This window comes from Rhamphochromis sp. 'chilingali' (genome assembly GCF_963969265.1).
Source record: "Rhamphochromis sp. 'chilingali' genome assembly, chromosome: 15".
Taxonomy (NCBI): Eukaryota; Metazoa; Chordata; class Actinopteri; order Cichliformes; family Cichlidae; genus Rhamphochromis; species Rhamphochromis sp. 'chilingali'.
The window spans coordinates 13,041,365-13,060,943 of NC_137942.1; the positions used below are offsets into that span (position 1 = coordinate 13,041,365).

A 19,579-nucleotide genomic window follows, 5' to 3' on the forward strand; every position below is an offset into this window, starting at 1 on the left:
AGAGAGAGAAATTAAGAAGTCATATTATTCCAAATGTGGAATTTATGAGCGTGAGTGTGCATTCTTGTCCTACTATTGGCATTTCTTGAAAAGATGCAACTGAAAATACATGCTAACACTTTAAACATGGACTTTGAGTCAGCTTTGAGCTTCTATAGGGAGTCTGAAAGTTTGACATGATCTGTTAGACAAAAGATTAGAGCAACAAGTGGAAAAGAAGAACTCTCAGATGGTTAAAGGCAAACATTGTGCTGTGTGTTCAAACTGATGTATGGGTTCATATAGAAAATATCATCCATGCCTGGTGTATAAAATATACTACTGGTATTTTCTTACCAGTAGTGAGGATAATTCATTCACCCCATGCATGCTAGTGTGAGGGTAGGCAGTTTATGACACGTGAAGGAGCTTCTGATGATTATGTATGGGTAACAACAAATGTAAAACATATATTCAGAAAAACCGAAAATATCAACTTTAAAGGAAATATACATTCTGTGTATCTTCAGTGCTTAATTGTGTGAAATATACATGTAAAAAAGTAAATCCAATAGTACAAAAGGTTCAACTATTTATAAAGAGGAATGAGTCATAGAGTGTTCTCCCTCTGAATCACTGGAAGGAGTCAATATCACTCTTTTCACGATCTCGCCTTTCGCCATTTACCCATTCCTCACCCTGCAACACCTGGACCAATCATACAGCAGTAGCTATGGGGGAAAGAGGCGAGAATAGTGATTGGCTGTGAGCCTGAGGCTGCCTTGTCCAATCATTGCTGACGCTTACATCCTGGGACGCTGAGCAGCAACTCACCTCCCTTCTAGCTGAGCACAGTGCAGCGCACACAGCCAGTGAGTCATACAGGGTGAGGCACTTTGAGCACCCAGGATCTGACTTGCACTGAGATCGACAAATATATACACGTCACATCAAGGCGAAACCGCACTTGAACATCCCGCGTCTGAGGTAGAATGTCGTGAAATAACACAAATATAGAATTATCAACTAAAAATACCAAAATAACATGAAACACTGTTCTAAAATAAGATGATAAAAACAGAAAAAAACAAACCGCATTCATGAGCTGGAACATGGATTTAACCCTCATCTCATTGCCTGGGTTCCATGCAGATCACAGAGCATAATCTTTGACATATCTCACTTTTTCTCGTATTTTCATGACTTTTTTAGGCAATTTGTTCCTAATGATTCCACGCCCCTGTTTTCCCTTTTTTGCTTTAATTAGTGTTTTTTAAAAATACATATGTTCTGGGGTCTCAGGAGACCCCAATTACACCTAAGCAGTTTTTTTTTTTTTTTAAATAGAACTATTTATTTAGTCAATGTTTGCCATGAGTCTCAAATGGGAGTATCACACAGTTTTCACAGAGGCGGAGGCACTCTAGCAGTGATTTTAAAGAAGAAAAACTCAGATGTCATTGCCAGATGGAATCTTATCAGAACATTGGAGACATCGCCGTCTACATGTCTACCTGAGACAGATAGATGCCCTGGTCCTGCCACATATGAAAAGGAGGGCTGATACTGTTGCATTGCAAGCCTCAATCTGAGCAGCAATGACCCCCCCTGGGCAAAACTCCATCTGCTGATGTGACTGTCAAATGCTAGGCTGGACAATCTAAAAGGTGTTACCTTTGCTGCTGAAAGCAGAAACTGTTTGCTTCCCCTGTCACATGCCAACATGCCCTGAGCAAAGCATGAGGCTAATTGGGTGCTACAGTGTAACTGCCTGGATTTTGTGTTTGTTTTTTGCTAGTTCCAGTCTCTGTTAAACTGAAGTTAGAGTCGGTTTACATTTCCAGCAATAAGTCAGACTTGCTTCAGTGGGTGTTGGTCGATTCTGTTCATGGACAGAATTTCTGGGTGCAGCCGGGGGGTGGAGGGTGTCAGGTTCAGTAGTCTCAGGATCTCGTTTCTGTTTTTCGCAAATGATGTGGTTTTGCTGGCTTCATTGAGCCATCACCTTTGAGTTTGTTCTTGGCCTGTTTGCAGCCAAGTGTGAAATGGCTGGGATGAGAATTAGAAGCTCCAAGTCTAAGGCCATAGTTCTCAGCTGGAAAAGGGTGGAATGCCCACTCCACTTCAGAACAAGCGGCTGCCCCAAGTGCAGCAGTTTAAGGTATCTTAGTGTTTGTACACGAATGAAGGGAGAGTGAAGGAGGAGACTGACAGATAGGAGAATTCTTTGCAGGCACTGAGCATATTAGTGAATCTATCAGTTTAATGGTCAGTGTAAGTTCCTACATTCTCGTATGGTTATGAGCTCTGGGCAGTGACTGTTTATATAACTAATAATGCTTTGAGTAGCAATAAGGTGTGATATTATCATTATTTTGCTATTATATTTGCCTCTTGGAGTAAATTGCAGGGTTTTTGTTTTTTGTTGGGTTTTTTTCGTCTTTGTTTGTTCGTCACATCAGTCCATGTATGTTAAATATGTTGGCAGGATGAGGGTTGAAAACACTGCTGTAGCAGTCTCATGCAATGGGGTTAGGTCAGATCCTTTTTTTACATTTGCGAAATTATGCAGCAGGTCAATTTCTATATATGTTGCACAGTAGTTACATATCGCTCTTTTAGTGAGACACAGGGTAAGGGAGAAGAAACAAATAAAAGACTAAAAATGAAGAAGGCCAACTGAGCTTGGCAGAATTAGCTCAGTTCATATCTTCTACACGAATAAAACCAGTGAGATGTTCCACAATCCACTTGAGAAATGTAGCCTTTGTTACATCTCTTAGAATGGCTTAAAAGAAGTAATGGAGGTTAAGAGGACTGAAAAAAAAAACACCAAGCAAACCCAAGTTAATAGTTCAAATACTCCAATACATCACCTAGAAGTGTTATTTGTGTATGCTGTTGTGCAGTTTCTTACTGGATCTGCCAGGTTGTTTGGAGACAGGCAGGGAGACCTCGGTGAGTGGAAGGATGTAAACCTCGGGGCCATTCTGGGAGGAAGGCGAGGCCAGGGCGGAGAGATCTGCCTGGTACTCCTCTCCCTCTGTGTTTTCAAACTCCTGGCGCAAAGAAACACGCTGGGATTAGTCATCCACTCACAGTCGTCCTTCCACTGAAATAGTGGGAGACAATGGTTCAACTGTGAAGACATTCAAATTCACTGAGGCACTTCCACCTACCCATATACATTAGTCATGTACATTGTAGGGTGCATTGTGTGGGACGCTGTGGGGGAACACATAAATGCATGCCACTATTCAAACCATATACACAAAGCCTGTCTTTATTTCCTCCCTCCAGTGTATTTACTTTCTTACACAGCTGAACATCAGAAACATAATTCTTATTTTCAGGTTTTGTTTTTTATTCACAGAGAAAGAAACTTTGTTGTTGAGTACATTTTATCTCATAGAGACTTGTTCTAATAGATTTAACTTTGAAAATTACATCAGGATTCGCACTAACAGGCCTCATGGGAAACAACTGTGTTCTGATAGCTGTGAGATTTAAACTGTGCTATTACATCTGCCACTACAGTGTTTGAATGATCTCAGTTTTCCCTGGTGTTTCCGTCTGCACAGTTTTATGCGACGCAGTCTGTATTGCACACTACACACAAAAAAGCTATTCACACAGTGTACACTGAGCCACTATAGCACATTAGGAGGAAAAGGAAGCGAATATAATCAGCTATAAAAAACAAGCAAACAAACAAAATGCTAATCCCCTCCTCCAAGAGGCAAAACTCATGGAAGATGATGATCCTCTCTTTCCATTTGCTATACACCATATCCCATATCTTCCACTCTGCCACTTATACTTCATCCTAAAAATGGACTCTCTGGTCTGCTGCAGTGTCCTTGCACTTCAGCTGCTGTAGCTTGTCCATGCTCTCTCCCAAAATGTATGCATAAATACTGCTGATATTAAACCAAGAGGCAGATCTCTATGGACTACTTGTCTTTTACTGGCCAGTAGGAACACTTAGCACTTGCAAATGACAAATCCTGCACTGCCGTTTACATGTAGTTGCCTCTCCTCACCTTCTGCTGCATGCATATAGTTTCAAAATATGCATTGTGTTCATTCACCCAGTAGGTAGAATTTATTGTTTGGTAATTTACAAATAAGGACCACCATTATTGATACAATTGCTAAAAATACTGAGTGAAAAAAAACAACCAAACAAACAACAGTAAATAAACAGTAAAGTAGAAAAACTGTAATCTAATATATATAATAGGAAAAATTGGTTTCATCAGGATATGTAAAAATAACTGAATAAAGCAAGAGTCTCACGTGTGTTCCATTAATTTATTGTTCAGAGCTTTTTCTCCAGCAGTTTCAGCCTAACAGCAACCTCTGAAAGGTTAATAACCACTGATGTAAAGAAACAGTATAGAGAGAGCTGGAAGAAATTAGAAAGGATGATATTAAGCTGCAGGTTGAATATTTGAATGGCTGTGTGTGTGTGTGTGTGTGTTATTCAACATGTGTTATAAAACACTAATATGTACATAGGAATGTGTGTGTCTTTCTCATTGAGCAGAACCATCTGCCACTCTCCTCAGAGTGAAGTGTGAAAGCGAGCACCTGGCTGTGAGTGAGCATTGCACAGCTCCCCTGAGAGCCTTCAGTTTAGAAAGCACTTAATACCCAGCCTCGCACTATATGCACCAGTAAGAACACTGCGATGAAGAGGAATAATGAAGCTTTTTGGACGGTGCAACAGTGCAGCTCTGCAGTCCCACAACACTGCACACCTTACAAGCGAGTTGTTGAGAGGGACAGACAGGGGGACCGCTTAATCATGATGTGATACCTGGTGTTAACCTAAGAAACAGAGATAAATATTTGAAAACATCTGCGCTCTAAAATCGAAATATATCTCCCTTAACAAGAACTTGGCTTGTCTTCATATGCAGTGTCTGTCATGTCCTTGTGCAAGACACTGACTCGTTAGGACGGCTGTTTAGTAGCCCTATTTCCATCCTGAACTCTGATGACATGGTGCTGGAAGACAATATCCCTGCAGGAATCAATAGTTCTATACTGGTTTATCAACCCGGCTGAAAGACGAAGCTTTGCTTTGTCAAGAAAAACAAATCAACTATTGTATGATGGTGTTTTAGCAGCTTAAGCCATCTTTGTGTCATTAGGGCCAGTGAAAAGTAGACACAGACTGAGGCTTCCGCTGTTCCTGCTGGTTATTAAACTATGTTTTCACATAATGAGGCTGAGGCGATCTGGCATGGGAGAGACAGACTGCCACACACACAAACACACACATAAACACACTTATCCACTAATAGGAAAAGTTCTGCAGTTGTTAAAGGTACCTCTCTATGCAGTGCTCATTAGTGACACTGTTGTCCCTGCAGCATGTACCTACTAGAGGCAGTTCCCATTGATTCTCATCACATATAGTACATACACAAGGAACAAGCAGCTCGGCTCTAATCCCCACTCCTGCACTGTCCTCTGCTTTCTACAGCTATCTAATCAACAACAGCAATGTCGAACACAGGTTTCATCCTCCCATTTGAATACTGTAATTGAATTTGCTCAAGTAATTACAAATAAAGACACTGTTGTCCAGTCAGGGCTGGACAACAGTGTCTTTAGCTAAAAACAGTTACAGACAAATATACATAGACAAAATGAAAACATATTGCAACACTTCTTCCATAAAACAAACAGCATGCTCATAAGAAACTAGTAATGGCAAGAAGCAGGCACGACAGCGACTCGAGAGTTACTCCTCCCTCTCTCCTTCTTTCCATATGCCCCCTGCCTGTGTCAGTCACTGTTAGCCCTCATCAGCTGCTCAGTTCAGCGCTGATGTTTGACACAGCATGACTGAGTCATGCTGGCAGCCAAAGGCAACACACAGACAATGTGTGCCAGTGTGGAATTGGTAAGTCTTCCACTTTCATACAATCAGACAATAGTCATTAGCAAGACTAAAACACTTAAGGTGTGCTTTACTGATGCAGAAAGAGAGAGACATTCACTTCAATTAATTAAACCCTTTTTTTTGAGGAAAAAGGGAAACAGGAACAATAATTTGTTTACACACATGCCAACATAGATGTAAGGCAAAAACACAGTTTGTATAAATTCTAACAAGCTTGGAAGTCAATAATTGTTAGGACCATTTTACTCATCATCACAGTTTTTTTCAGGAAAAATTCAGTTCAATTCAGTGGTATTATATAGCACCATATCACAACAGTTGCCTCAAGGGGCTTTACATTGTAAGGCAAAGACCCTACAATAATGCAGAGAATACAGGCTTCTTAAAGTACATTCAAAGCTATCCTTTAGGCACTGGCTGCCTTGTGTTCCATGATGGGTAGCGTTCCACTGGCTGTTTTTCTACCCAGGTATGCTTTTACTGCATGGGTAGTACGTAACTGACATGCTGAAAAACAAAGCTGCTGTCAATCGAATGCTTTCTAGACAGCATTGCATGCTGGATCAAAATCTTTGTGTTCGGAATTGCATCAATTTTGACAAGATCCCGCAAACCCCTGGCTGAAGGGTCTCCACCAAGTTTTACTGATGGCTGTACACAATCAGTGTTGTACCTTTCTCCTGACCCTCTTCATATATACTGACAGTGATGTGAACCAAAATTTCAAATTTGGATTCATTAGTCCATCAACCACAGATTTTGAGCCTAGTTCTTTTGTCATTTGGCTTATCTAAGCATTTTCTTCATGTTTCCCTTCCTTTAGAATGGATTCCATGTGTGTCCGTGTGTGTGGACACTAGCAGTGTGTTATTTTAAATGCATAAAATCTAACAAACTTCAGCAGATATAAAAGCAAGTTTCCTTTTTTTCCCCCACTTCCTTTCTTTTTTTTATTACTCGGCTAACTCGCAGATCATCATATTCCCTGGACATCTACTGACTCCATAGAGTTTGTGTTACTCTCACTACGTCCAGTTGGGGGCAGCAGGGAGCTCACCTTGAAGCCAATGTCTCCCTTCTTGCAGCAGAGGCAAGCCAGCATGAGGAAGATGAAGGTGAAGAGGCCAGAAAAGGAGACAGCTACCACTGCCAGAGATGAAGGCCAAGACAGCTCGCTCAGTGGAGCCCCATCTGCAACATCAGAAGATAAAGCGAGTGTTAAAAGCATGGAACCAGAGATCAGATGGTAAACTGTAGTCATACAGGAAATTAAAACCAAAGTGCAGATAGAGGTGATTTGTGAATGTTTATGGGCAAGCCTGATGAAAGAAGCATGACTCCTCATTAGCATTTCTTCTTCAGTTTCATATTCATCTCCATAGACTGTGTAGAAAGCAGGCTGCCGTAGATTAATTACAGTGGTTACGATGTACTCTGAGTCATAGAAGCTGAAAGTTTTAAACCGCCCACCAAAACAATTACTGCTAAATAAACGAATAAAGCGGCAGCAGAGTAGGAGTAATGGCTCATTCTATTTCAGTGTAAAAAACGATGATGAAAATGCTGACTGTGTACTTTTAATGCACTTTGCAACTTCTTCAATACCACCCAAACTGCTCTCAAAGGAGTGTTTGGAACTAAAGTACAACTAAAAATTAATTAGTTGTAAGTAATTGATTTCCATTAAACCACGGCAAAATGGTTTCTTTTGGTTTATATGTGGCCACAATCTGCTGTGTTGTTCCTGTATGCATATATGCAGCACACATGTGTCAGTTTGTCTTTCAGCCTGTAGTAACTTAGAAAAGGCCAGAGGGGCCAGATGTCAGAGTTTGGCGCATCTACATAAGCTGATTTACAGCGTTAAACCTGCTGCCAGCACAGATGGAAGAGACAAAGGAAGAAGGAGAGACAGAGGAAGAGAGACAGAGAGTCTGTGAAAGAAGGCTTGGAACAGATGCAAACATGCAGGCATGAATTAGCAGTATTCTTTCCACATAGCTCAAGACATTTATTCAATAATTTTTTACTTTCTTCTTCTTTTTTAAAAATCTTTCTTCATGACATCTACACAGACACACAGCAACAAAACTTTATACACCTTCAGTTCAAACTACTGATCAGAGGACAAAACATGCCAATATTATACTGTGTTGTACATATATGTTATTTCCTCTGTCCATAATAATTATAATTTCCAATTTCTTAAAGAGCACCTTGCTTGCATTTTCTTAACTAGAGATTTTCTGTATTAAAGAGCAATTCTCAGATTTTGGTGATAACCTTCAGGTTTACAGACGCTGTAATGATAAGATTTTTATTCCTTGCAATAGATGAATAAATGTCTTTCAGAGTCTGTCTTTCTAATGTCTCTGCATTAGAAAGTTTTATTAAACTGACCGTGGTGACATCATTATGATGTGACTCAGAATAACGTTTTCAAATAGTGAATTTCCTACTGAGGCTGAAAAAACTTAACTTATCATAAAAATATAAATTATATAAGCACACAACCTAAATTAAGGATTATAGTTAGATTATATATATAGAGAGATATTATATATTCAGTAAAAGGATTAGATGTTGTAGTCACTGATAATGCATTGCTTTAAATGGCTTTATAATTTTATCTACAGTAGTTTATTTACAGTAACCCTGTAGCTTTTCTTTATATGTAAATGATGAATTCATCAGCTGGTTCAAGAAAAGGAGCAGAACTGTATTTAACTGTATTCCATCCATTTTCCTTTATTACTTTACAACTGTGATGTTAACACACAAAAGCATACTCCAGTGCTGACTGGGATTGCTGTGGTCTGTGATTCTTGTACCTGGGTTTTTAACAGCTCCATGACTAAGACCCAGCAGTCCAGACCCATTCGGCTGCAGGGAGCATCCTCTTCCGGCTCTGACAGCTTTTGCAACCCAAACAGAACTACTCCAACCAAAGTTTAACCCTGAGGTCATGGCCACAAAGCCCTGTATACCCTCCATTTACATATACATGGAAGTGGACAGTGCAAACAGGCAGGGTTCCTATGTAAAGCCTGCTTTGAGAATTGCAGTGCATGAGTGTATATGTGTGGGCACTGACCCGCCAACACATCACCATGGTAACGTCCTGATGGCCAACACATATTAGTTGATTGGCTTTTACAGTGCGGTAAACCTCATGACCCTTCCTTTTTGCTGATGCCTTGCCCGCTGAGAGAGGGTGTGTGTGTCTGTGTGTCTCACTATGTGAGAGCTTGTAAAGTGGAAAAGAAGGTGATTATGAAACTAAACAAAGCAGCGCCCTTTCTAGATCCACCACATACCACAACACACAGCCTGTGAGGGGGCTGATAGGGAAATAGGGGATGATCCTTAAAATGCCATCTTTTCAAGCCTTCTAATGTTTTAAGTATCAAGAAGCAAACCATAAAAGTAAAGGAAACATGCAATCTTTCCCTCTGTAACACAATATTAAACATTTCACCTGTTATTCTCACATTTATGGCAGAATTTGTATCTGCTCAACAGTTACTCCAAAGGATTACACTGTATACTAAAACATATGTACATGCACTGATTCATTACTCAATCCTTTTGCACAGAATTTCCTGCTGTCTCCTCATTACAAAACAACAAACACAACCCATTATATCAAATAGGAATAAAATGTTGGGTGCATTAGAATGCAAGAAAAATGCAATAAAATATTCTAAAAGCAACATGAAAATGTCAAGTGATATTAAAAAGAATAAGAGTTAGCATTTTGCGTTAAGTTACTGCTGCACAATTTAGGTGCCGGCAGGGCTGGATTGATGGATGAATGTGGGGAAGGAGGAGGGAGTGGGGAGGAACCATGCTGTGCAGATGGTGCCAGAAACAGCAATGATACATGCTGAATCAGAGGGCACGGTGACTCAGAGCCCACTGAAGGACACAACATAAAACAGACATACACATGTTGTCACTTCTAAAGAAGACTATTAGTTGCCTGTCATCGTGTACAAGCCCAGGAGCTGATCAACTGGTCCTGTTTCTGCTTGCTACCAATAAACAGTTGGTTACAGTCCCCAGTCCCACAATATATATATTTAGTTCACTAGAGCTGATGTCACTGACAACTGTTACTAACTAACTAATTTTGCAGTTTCAGAGAAGCTAAATGCCAGCTTCATACACAGCTTTGAGACAGGAGATTTCTTTTCCTTTCACAGTTGCAACTGGGACTTCTGTTTGCAAAAATAAGGTTCACATGTATATTGAATTCCAACAGTTCTCTCCTTACTAGATACTGGGATGCAGTATCTAGTATTCACTAATGATGCTGCACAAGGCAATCAGAATGAAGATCAGCATTTCTATGGACATACAAATCCTAAACTCTTTTATGCAGGCTCCTCTTTTGAAGCCTTGAGTTTGGAAATGTGGGTTCTGCAATCCGAATGCGAAATGAAAGGCACTGCATGGTTCTGTACAGTATGTAGCAACATGTCAGCCTGGCTCTACAGTGTGTCCTACTTTATGAGAAGTTATGCTCTAAAAAAATTACTCTACTAAAATTTGGAAAAAATGAATATTATGTTGTTTTAAATAAGTCTTGGAACTAGTGGTCAAGCCATTGGACTCATGAGATACTAACTCACAATACTAGATTTATTTTTGCAACCAGAGCTAGAGGCTACATCCATCTTTTATGTACAGTCTATGTACATAAAACTAGCGAGACAGTACTAGAGAGACCATGAAATATCCAGGAAGTCCAAGGTTTGCTGGATGGTGAGCTATGTACTACTGGAGGTTTTTACACAGCAATTCCTCAAATAAATATTGTGGTTTGTTTATTTGTTTGTTTTCAAGAAATTCTGCTGTATGCCTGAAACTCTGGTCTGGGTTCAGGGCAAACAATCGACCAACTAACTGTAGGATCAAGTTTCTGTAACATTTTAGTAAAAAACAAATAAATAAAACAACAAATAAATATAAATAAAAAATTACTACCCTTTCTATAAGCTTTGGGAATCAATTAAAGGAAAATTCCAAATACTGACAGTAGAGGTAAGTTTTTTCACAATGTCAAACCACCTTTACCTGAACAATGGAGTGCAAGTTGCTAACTTATAAGTATGTATAAGTGCATGATTGGCAAGGTGGAGATTTTAGGACACACACAGAGTTTGGGGAATCCCCAAATGCAAGTGGTGTCTGTACTTCTTTGCATATCCCTTCACCACCAGGACTCTGCCAAAGAGGAGTTTCAAATTGGGTCAGTAAATAGGGGACTGCAGACTCCCTTTTTAGCTTCCCTCTTCCCAGTTGGGAATCTAACAGTCATATTCTAGGATACTTTTCAATATTTAGCCAAAATTAAGTCATTTGGATCATTCTTTATTAAGCCTTCCTTCTTTACCAGAAAGTCAAATATGATCACCCAGAAGAAAATCCGAGGTATAAATATAAATATGAAAGTGCAACATTTGAAAAGCCGTCTCACTTCCTCTTGGAGGAATCGCGAACTGAGCGACAACTCGTGGTTCTTCATAAATATTAGAAAAGCACACATTACTTCGCCAGCTGCACAGCAAAATGAAAATAAAGCACTTAAATCCATGCTCATACCCACTTTATTAAAAAGCTGTCTTTAGGACTGAAGAGAGATGAGAAATGTCCTGAAACACAGGAGGGGGAGTGATGGAGCCACCATGCCACCCCCACAATTCAGACTGATGATGGCAAGGATGCAGTAGGATAACGGGGGGGATAAAGAGAAAAACAATGTAGTGGCATAACAAGACAGAATGAATGAGGCCATCTGCATTGCTTTGCACTTCCCAATAGTGGGAAACCTTCAGTGTTTCTTCTGGCTTGTGCTGTGAGTTGATGGTCAAACAATCTAATACTAGGTTTAGGATTGATGTGCACATGTCACATCGCAGTGGCTAAAGAAAATCTGCTGAGTCCTTCACGATCATAGAGCTGACAATGCAGGTTTTAAACTACATAATGGCCATGAAATACAAACAGCAGACTGGCTATATCAGAAACAGTTGACTGCTCAAAGTGTCAGTGCAGGAATAAGGTCTACCAATAGTAATGAAAGCAAGATGAACCATCTTACTGTCTGACCGTGCTCCATGAAATACCGCGGGCAATGATACCAAGTAATAAAGAGTGAGCAAGAAAAATAGACATGTAGAAAGCTCAAGGCCCACAGCACGAAGTAAAGAGAAAAGCTAAGCTCAGCATATGTACATGTGGCTGTGTGTGTGTTCATGCATGTATACAAAGGATGAGGATACGATGTGTTAAGCACAACCACTGAGCTTTTAACAGTATATCATAAATAAACCAATAAGGTAGAGCCTTGTGTTGCTGTGCAGCTTATACGGCCCACTTCACCAGCTAAAAAACATCTACTGCTGCCTAAATGCAACTCTGGGTAACTACACGGTGCTCATGTTCATCATGCATTAAAAAAAAAATCTGTTCCAAATCGACAGAAACGGGACACACAGGGGACAAACGAGGTATTTTATTCAGGACAGAGTGAGAATATTAAGATCTCCCTCCCACACTCATATGAAGGCCAGAGCTGAGCCATGTGTTCATATTCGCATGCAGACATAAGAACTTGCACCCACGCAGAAAATCCAGTAAAGGTGGCGCACTAAGCGCCATAAAATAACATTGGACTAATGAGGTCCATGAGGAGGAGCACTAACACACAAACGATATTGCGGGCTTCGCCCTCTGCGAGATGCCGTGTCTCATCGCTGTGCACCTCTGTTTAGCGCTTTGCTTCAGTCTCTCGCTGGTCTCTCTGGTAGCTCTCACTTTTATTTATTTATTTATTTTACCAAGGGGCCTGCAGGGTGGGCAGCGTGCCAGACTACACACCACTGCAATCAAACTGTCTCCAGAAAGTGCGGGGTGAGATACAGTTTCAGCTGCAATTCAATAGATCGGGCATGTTTTAATTTAAATAAATAGTGTGTTAAGTCTGTGTGTGGTCAGTGGCCAAGCACTGCGTTTTGTGAGTGTTAGGAAGGCCCTAAGCACAGCATGTTACAGCCATTCCTTCTATACAGAAGCGTATATTAAGAAATAATATTTGCAACTTCGTTTGATATTAAAGAGAACATTTAAATGATCTTGGATGACAATGAAATATTTTACAGAGGAACATTTCTAAAAGGTACGAACGACTAAGTTGATATTAGTATGCTTTGAAAATAATGCAGCAAGTCCTAGACTGTGGCAGTAAGTGTCACCACTTATGCAAGAGTAGACTAGTTTCTTCCAGTTTTACACCCTTAATGCACTTCTACTGTCGCTCAATTCTACGGAGAGGAAACGCTGAAAATCTGTGAAAGAGACACACACAGGACAGGAGAGCAGAAAACAGTCCAAATTTACATTTAGGACAATGCTGGAGGGCCAAACAAGCATCTCCATCTGCCCTGCCTGGGCGGTACCAAGTGGCATCCAATAATACCATTCGCTTTCATACATAAATCGCATAGCGGAGAGAAGGAAAAATGCACATGAGGCATCTGCATTTGAAAGCAGTGACAGGCAAATCACCAATCAAAACATTTTAATTGCAATAGCTGAAAAATTCCAGTTTCAGGTGATTAACAGAGAGCTGCCTTTGTGAATATATGATCATTCTGTGCTGCTTTTCTTCAAGTTAATGTCAAGATTTAATGTGAGGACCAACTTGAGACTTCTTATGTGGGGATGAAAAGTTGCTGGACTTAGTTCCTGCTTTTTCATCTAGTGGGATGTAGCAGTTTGACACAGACTGACTTCTCAAGGGAAAACCAAATGACAAGTTGAGAGAGATAAAAATGCTCTGAAGAAACAAGAAAAGTTAAATCAGAAAGTTAGAGGATCGCAAGACTGTAATGACACAGGGATGAACACAGGAACATACAGAGGAGAAAGCAACAAATACACATGTGCACAGATGTCAGACTAAGGAAGGGTTGCGAGCAGAGGGAGCAGAATGACATGATTAATGGCAGGATATGGTATCCTCCACCATCTTACATCCTCTTTGCTGTTCTGTAGTCACACTGTCTGTGCATGACTGCAGATAGCAGAGGGATGAGCTGGCCTGCAGAGAGCCATGATAACTGTCATTAACTGGGAGTGAGAGCCCAGGAGGACCACTATGGATCTGCATTATAGGCCTGCCATGTCCATCCGCCTACAGCCCAGGCAAGGGCACACTACTGTAAAAAAGGGTTTGAATATCACCTCTGCTTATAATGGATGGATCTTTTAAGACAGACTAATTACAAGACCAGGGCACTGAATGAAAAAGTGTTAGCTGCAACATTTAACATTAATAATTCATTTATTTGAGCCATTATTATGATTTATGTACAGACCATTGCAGAGGGGACTAGCAGCCTCTGCTGGCCTTTACCCTGCACTTTATAATGTGTGCTGATGGCTGAGATTTTGAAGGAAAACTGCTAATTTGGGGTAATTATTATGCAGCACGATAGAATCAAAGCTGATGTTCTTCACAAATAGAACAAAAGCTGTTCACAGTTTATCATTAACTGGCAAACAGAGAGCTGCATGAATGAATGAGATGAAAATATGTTTATCCTCTCGAGTCCACTAGAGTGGGAAACAGAGGATTGTGTGATGCATGTGTTTCCACTCAGCCATATATTCAAGTACGGAGATTTTATTGAGGTAAATGGACAGAGAGTAGCATGAAGTAACCACACGAACCCCTCTATGACATGTATGTATACAAGCCTGTTTTTGTGCTTAGTGATACAAACTGTAATAGTTCTTCCTGTTAGCCAGAGAAAGAGAATATAAAAGATACTTAATTTCTACACAGCTCATATTTCATTTAAGCTCTAACTGCTCTGGACTCAACAAAGTGGCCAGGTTATGTTTTCCTATTGGCTTAGCATTGATAAATATATAGGTGTAATCATCTAGTTCAATTGTGGATATGATCTGACCATTTCTATTTCACTGCTCTCTAGGCTATAAGTACTGAAATGAAGAATTGATGTAAACAGGAGTCAATGCCTTTTAGAAACATTAAACTAACATCACTATTGCTTTACACACAAAAGAAGACGCATCAGAAAGAAAATTATTGTATGTCCTCTATGCAAAAGCTGTCAAACAAAACCTTAGAGGATTATTCCTCTACACCAAGTAACAATACTATTTAAATTACATTTGTCTTTATCAATACAGAGAATACAATGCAGTTTTTCCTAAACTCTAGTAAAAAAAATGGCAGGATTAGAGTCAAACAACTTTTACAGCTACTGAATTGTATAAATTGTCATCAGTGACAGCGCTGTCTGCATGCAGACCTGACAGAGCGCAACTCCGCACTCACATGACACCACACTTGTATACTTAGGCCTCAGGCTGATAAACACAAATTTAATGCATGTGCAAACCATATGCACTTTATATGACAGAGTCAGCCAGAGTCTTGTGATGCATACCACAGCAGTGAATGCCCAATAGCTTTTGACTGTGTGCAAATGTAAAAGCTGAAATGCAAATATTCCCGTACAAAACAATTTAATGTGAGTTAAGCTGGTTCTTGTGCACATCCGTGTTTGTCTGCTTCTATTAAACATGTGCCTATTCTGACCCAAATGCAGTGAACACACTAGCACACAATGAGCACACTTTACACCCAAATTCCAGCAGCAGCTGTTTAGTCATCATCTTATAATAACACAATTCTAAAAACTGACTACACATCAACCTTGTTTTTGAACTAGCGCTATTCATTTGTTATGTGAGATGTTGCTAAATTGCCACCAGTGCAATCTGACATTTACAGTGCACAGAAAAATTTAACACTGTATTTCCTCCCTAAACAACTACACACAGAGCTTTAAACAACTGTGGCACACCACATCATCACACAGAGAGCACACAGAGGAGACATAGATGGTTTCCCTTCAGTGCTGAAATCCACTTCATTCTTATTCTAGTTCCCCCAGAGGAAGACTTATGCAACCAAAGTGCTTGGTGTTACACATGAAGAGATGAATAATCAAATAGTCTGCGGTGACTGGCTTGTACTGACCCAGTCAGTGGGAGGAGCTTCGAGAGCAAACACAGAAACCATTTTTAAAATCTCTTCCCTTCAGCATCACCAACGCCTTGGTTACAGCCTGCAGCAGTGTGTCCATGTGTCACGTGGGTCACGTGAAAGCTTTCCTCAATGTGAAACATGCATGGAACATGTGTACACCAAGACACTATTTATAACATGTACACTCGATGCCACTGCCACCTCCAGGCATTAGAGGTGAGTGCTGAAAGACAGCCTCCCACAGTGCTGCATTGTCAGCTTGTTGGTGTATCAGTGCTTCCTTCCTTATCAATCCATTGTCTGTTCGCAGTGACAGTGATGCGCTGCAGATTTAGTCTGTATCAAGGATGCAGCCAGGTCTAAACGTTAGCGCGCACGTACATCTGCTACCGCTCCTGATGGGAGCGCTCTCCTTGGTGCTGAAGCAATAGTAGGCCAGGTGTTGGCTGCAGTTGTTGGTGCAGAATGCTACACTCTACTGAGCGCAGCCGGGTGCTACTTTACCCCTGGCTGCACTCAGACCGAACCCCAACCCAGTCATGTGAAGGCTGATGAATTCAAACCTGCTATGGTGTGTCTGTCTTGGCTGATGGCTTATATAATGCCAGCCAATGTGACAGTTGACTTGGCCTCATGGTTGTTTTCATGTCTGGATGTGTGTTTTTGAACATGTGTCACTGTTTGCGTGAAAGCGTGCAGAGGTAGAGCACACCGTGTTCTTATACAGCCCGGGGCATAGGGACAAAATGCAGCTGTGGAGGTTGGCTCGAGGGGTGCTGCAGTTCAAACGCTGCCTGAATTTTAGCTTTGATGTCAAATTAACCAAGTGTTTGTGTGAGTGAAGGTGTGCTGAATTTGTGTGTGCATGCACAGTCGATTACACTGTTAAAATGGTCAGTTTGAAAAGCTCCAAATGGTGGAATGATGGAGAATCTGACATTTACATCCTCCCAGTAGTTTGTATGTGTGGCTATCGTTTCATTTCACTGCCCCATTCCCTCAAATTAGTGGATCCAAAATGAGAGTGTGTTTAATTAATCTGCAAACAGCATATTCAGCGACTACAGCTAATTCCTCTCTGAGTATGTCCCTCCCCTTTAAGGGTCTCTAGCATTTTTCTGTCCTTAGCAGTGGCTGCAGAAATGATTGGTTCCTTCTAAAACACACCCCCTCCATCTCCTAGGCAACATTGATTCTCAGTCCAATTACTAGAAAGGAATCAGATCGGTGGTGAGGGCCTCCTCTCATGAGAAATATAGATCATTTTGACAGGAGTGACAGTCCAGACCCCATACTTAATTCCAGTGATATACAAGCCACATTCACAGTCCCACTCATACCCCACCCTTTCCACCTCATATAAGCTGAAATCTTCATATATGTAAAGCTGTAAGAGAGGCTCTCCCGCTTAAAGCTGATGAAAGAAAATATTTTTCACTGAATAATCCTGATGGAATGGTTTACAAACCTGTGTTCTCCAGTAGGGAAAAAATGCAAATGCAACAATATTACAGATGGCCCACAAGAGCTTTAGCAGGCATTTTACACATAATTTAATTGGGAACTATTTATCATTTTTCCAAATTAAAAGAACTCTTTTGGTTTGTTTGTATCATATTGCACTAAACATTCCCAGGGATGGCCAGATCAGCACCCACCACTTATTTTTCAAGTATATGAAGGCAGAAATTTCTTCATGTAATATTTTACAACTTTGCAAATGCAAAAAGAAAGACATATAATCACATATAACCTCATTTTAAATGGAAGCCCCCTTTTTGTGCTACGTTTGGACTTAAGGACAAGAGAGCTTAGAGACACCAAATAAGACATGGAGAGAGTCACGGGAACATAGAAGAGGGTGGAATAATTGGACAGAAATGGATCAGGGATCACTGAGAGTGTCCAGAGTGGGGAGGACAGATAGAGCCTGAAACTTGAGAGCCACTGTGCTCAGTGCTGTCATTTGTATGCTCAGCACACTGCACCCAGTGCAGGGACTCTCTTAGTCCTGTTTACATTTGTACACAGTTATTTATTCTGCTCTAATTCAATCCCTGCCATCCTGTGTGAGGGCTTGTCTTTCTGCTCAGTTGTCACAAAACACTGCAGCAGCACACGGGCTCACCTTTGCCAAGATCCCGTCACTTGACATGCTGGGGACGATTAAATGCTGCATCCAAATGAGGACCAAAAACTGCAACCTCAAACAGCAGAACCATGCATAGCTGTAATGTATTAGTCAGCCTACAGGCGCACACCCTGATCACAGCACAGACATACACTACATGCATGCACACAACTGCAGGGATGTATGTGTAGGTAGGATTATGCAGGTTCAGTGCAGGTATAACTTTTAACCCTCTTTTCACCAAGCTATGATATGACAGTGAAAAAAACCACCCATATATAGACTGTAAGGGTTTAGGATCATTGTGTTTTTTCACGACATACTCTGGTATATTATTGATGCTACTGTTGGATAAGAAAGAAAATGCATGTACATATGATATATGACATATTACCAACAGTGATCACTCAAGCAAATCATAAAAAGCACATAAATAACGAGCAGCTCTCCAGTGAACGGATAAACATTCTTATTAGAAATAGGAAATCCTCCTTTGACCCTTACCTGTGTCGAAGTGAGAACTGAAGGCAAAACTGGGATTGAAAAAAGCCGAAGACATGACAATTACATGTAGAGCAAAGACCATCCTCCTCGTCGCTTTTCAGAAGACAGCAAATGCCTAACCGAAAACAAGGGTCAGAAAATAAATTCCTGACTCAGGTGCGTGTGTAATTTAAGAAGCCTAACCTCTAACGGAAGCAATAATGCGCAGCATTTTATTCCAGCACACCTCATAGAGAGCCCCCCGAAAATCCTGCTTCACCTTCAGCTCGAGCAGACCTGGAGACAGATGTTGACAGTCGTTTCCATTTGAACACATCTGTGTGTTGACTTTTTGAACACTAAAATCATGAATCATGCCACGCGCTTTCTTTCTTTCGGCTATCTTTTGACAGAATCAGTTCATCTACTCGGTCACCGAGTGAAAGCCTTCTGTTATTTACACCGATTTTATACACTCTAAAATCTGGATTGTTCCAAAAAATTTGGAAATATCCCATGTGTGTTTCTTTCAAAATAAAAACCTTCTAAACGCCCTGCCTTGTACTACATGTAACATGCCAGTTAATGGCAAAACAGTTGATTTGGGTTTAAAAAGATGCGACGGTAAGCGACGCGCATTTGGGATTCAGCTTCGGTAAAGAAAGACTGAGCGACATCTTGCACCACTGTCAAGTGACCAGGTTTGTAGAACTACTTCCGTTTAAGACTTTCACAATAAGAAGTCAATCACATAGTTTCTCTAAGAGACCTATTTTTATAATTATTTTAATGACGGAATTAGCTTGACTTCCGTAATGACCAAGGGTTCTCTGACGCACTTGACAAAATCGTTTCTTAAATAAAAAAAAAAAAAATGCTGGTAGAGCAAGCGCGCGACCGTTCGTGCACTGGGTCATGATCAACCTTAAATGAAAACGTTTTAGCCTAATTTGAAGTCATTTGCATTACCTTACTGTCT

At 40.6% G+C, this 19,579-nt stretch overlaps 1 protein-coding gene across 3 annotated transcripts in view; it reads right to left on the reverse strand.

The window, feature by feature from the left end:
- The window catches only part of aatka (apoptosis-associated tyrosine kinase a), a 29,631-nt gene extending 10,386 nt beyond the window's left edge, over window positions 1–19,245 (reverse strand). The window contains exons 1-4 of one of the 3 annotated variants that reach the window (XM_080905132.1): window positions 18,848–19,245; window positions 18,622–18,736; window positions 6,954–7,087; window positions 2,897–3,038 (exon numbers count right to left, since the gene is read on the reverse strand). In XM_080905132.1, coding sequence (XP_080761258.1) covers window positions 2,897–3,038; window positions 6,954–7,087; window positions 18,622–18,703 — 358 coding nt within the window. In that variant the 5' untranslated portion in view covers window positions 18,704–18,736; window positions 18,848–19,245. Of the gene's footprint in view, window positions 1–2,896; window positions 3,039–6,953; window positions 7,580–18,621 lie in introns of those variants that run through there. The other 2 variants (XM_080905133.1, XM_080905131.1) reach the window with 2 other exon arrangements.
- Between the last annotated feature and the right edge of the window lie 334 nt (window positions 19,246–19,579).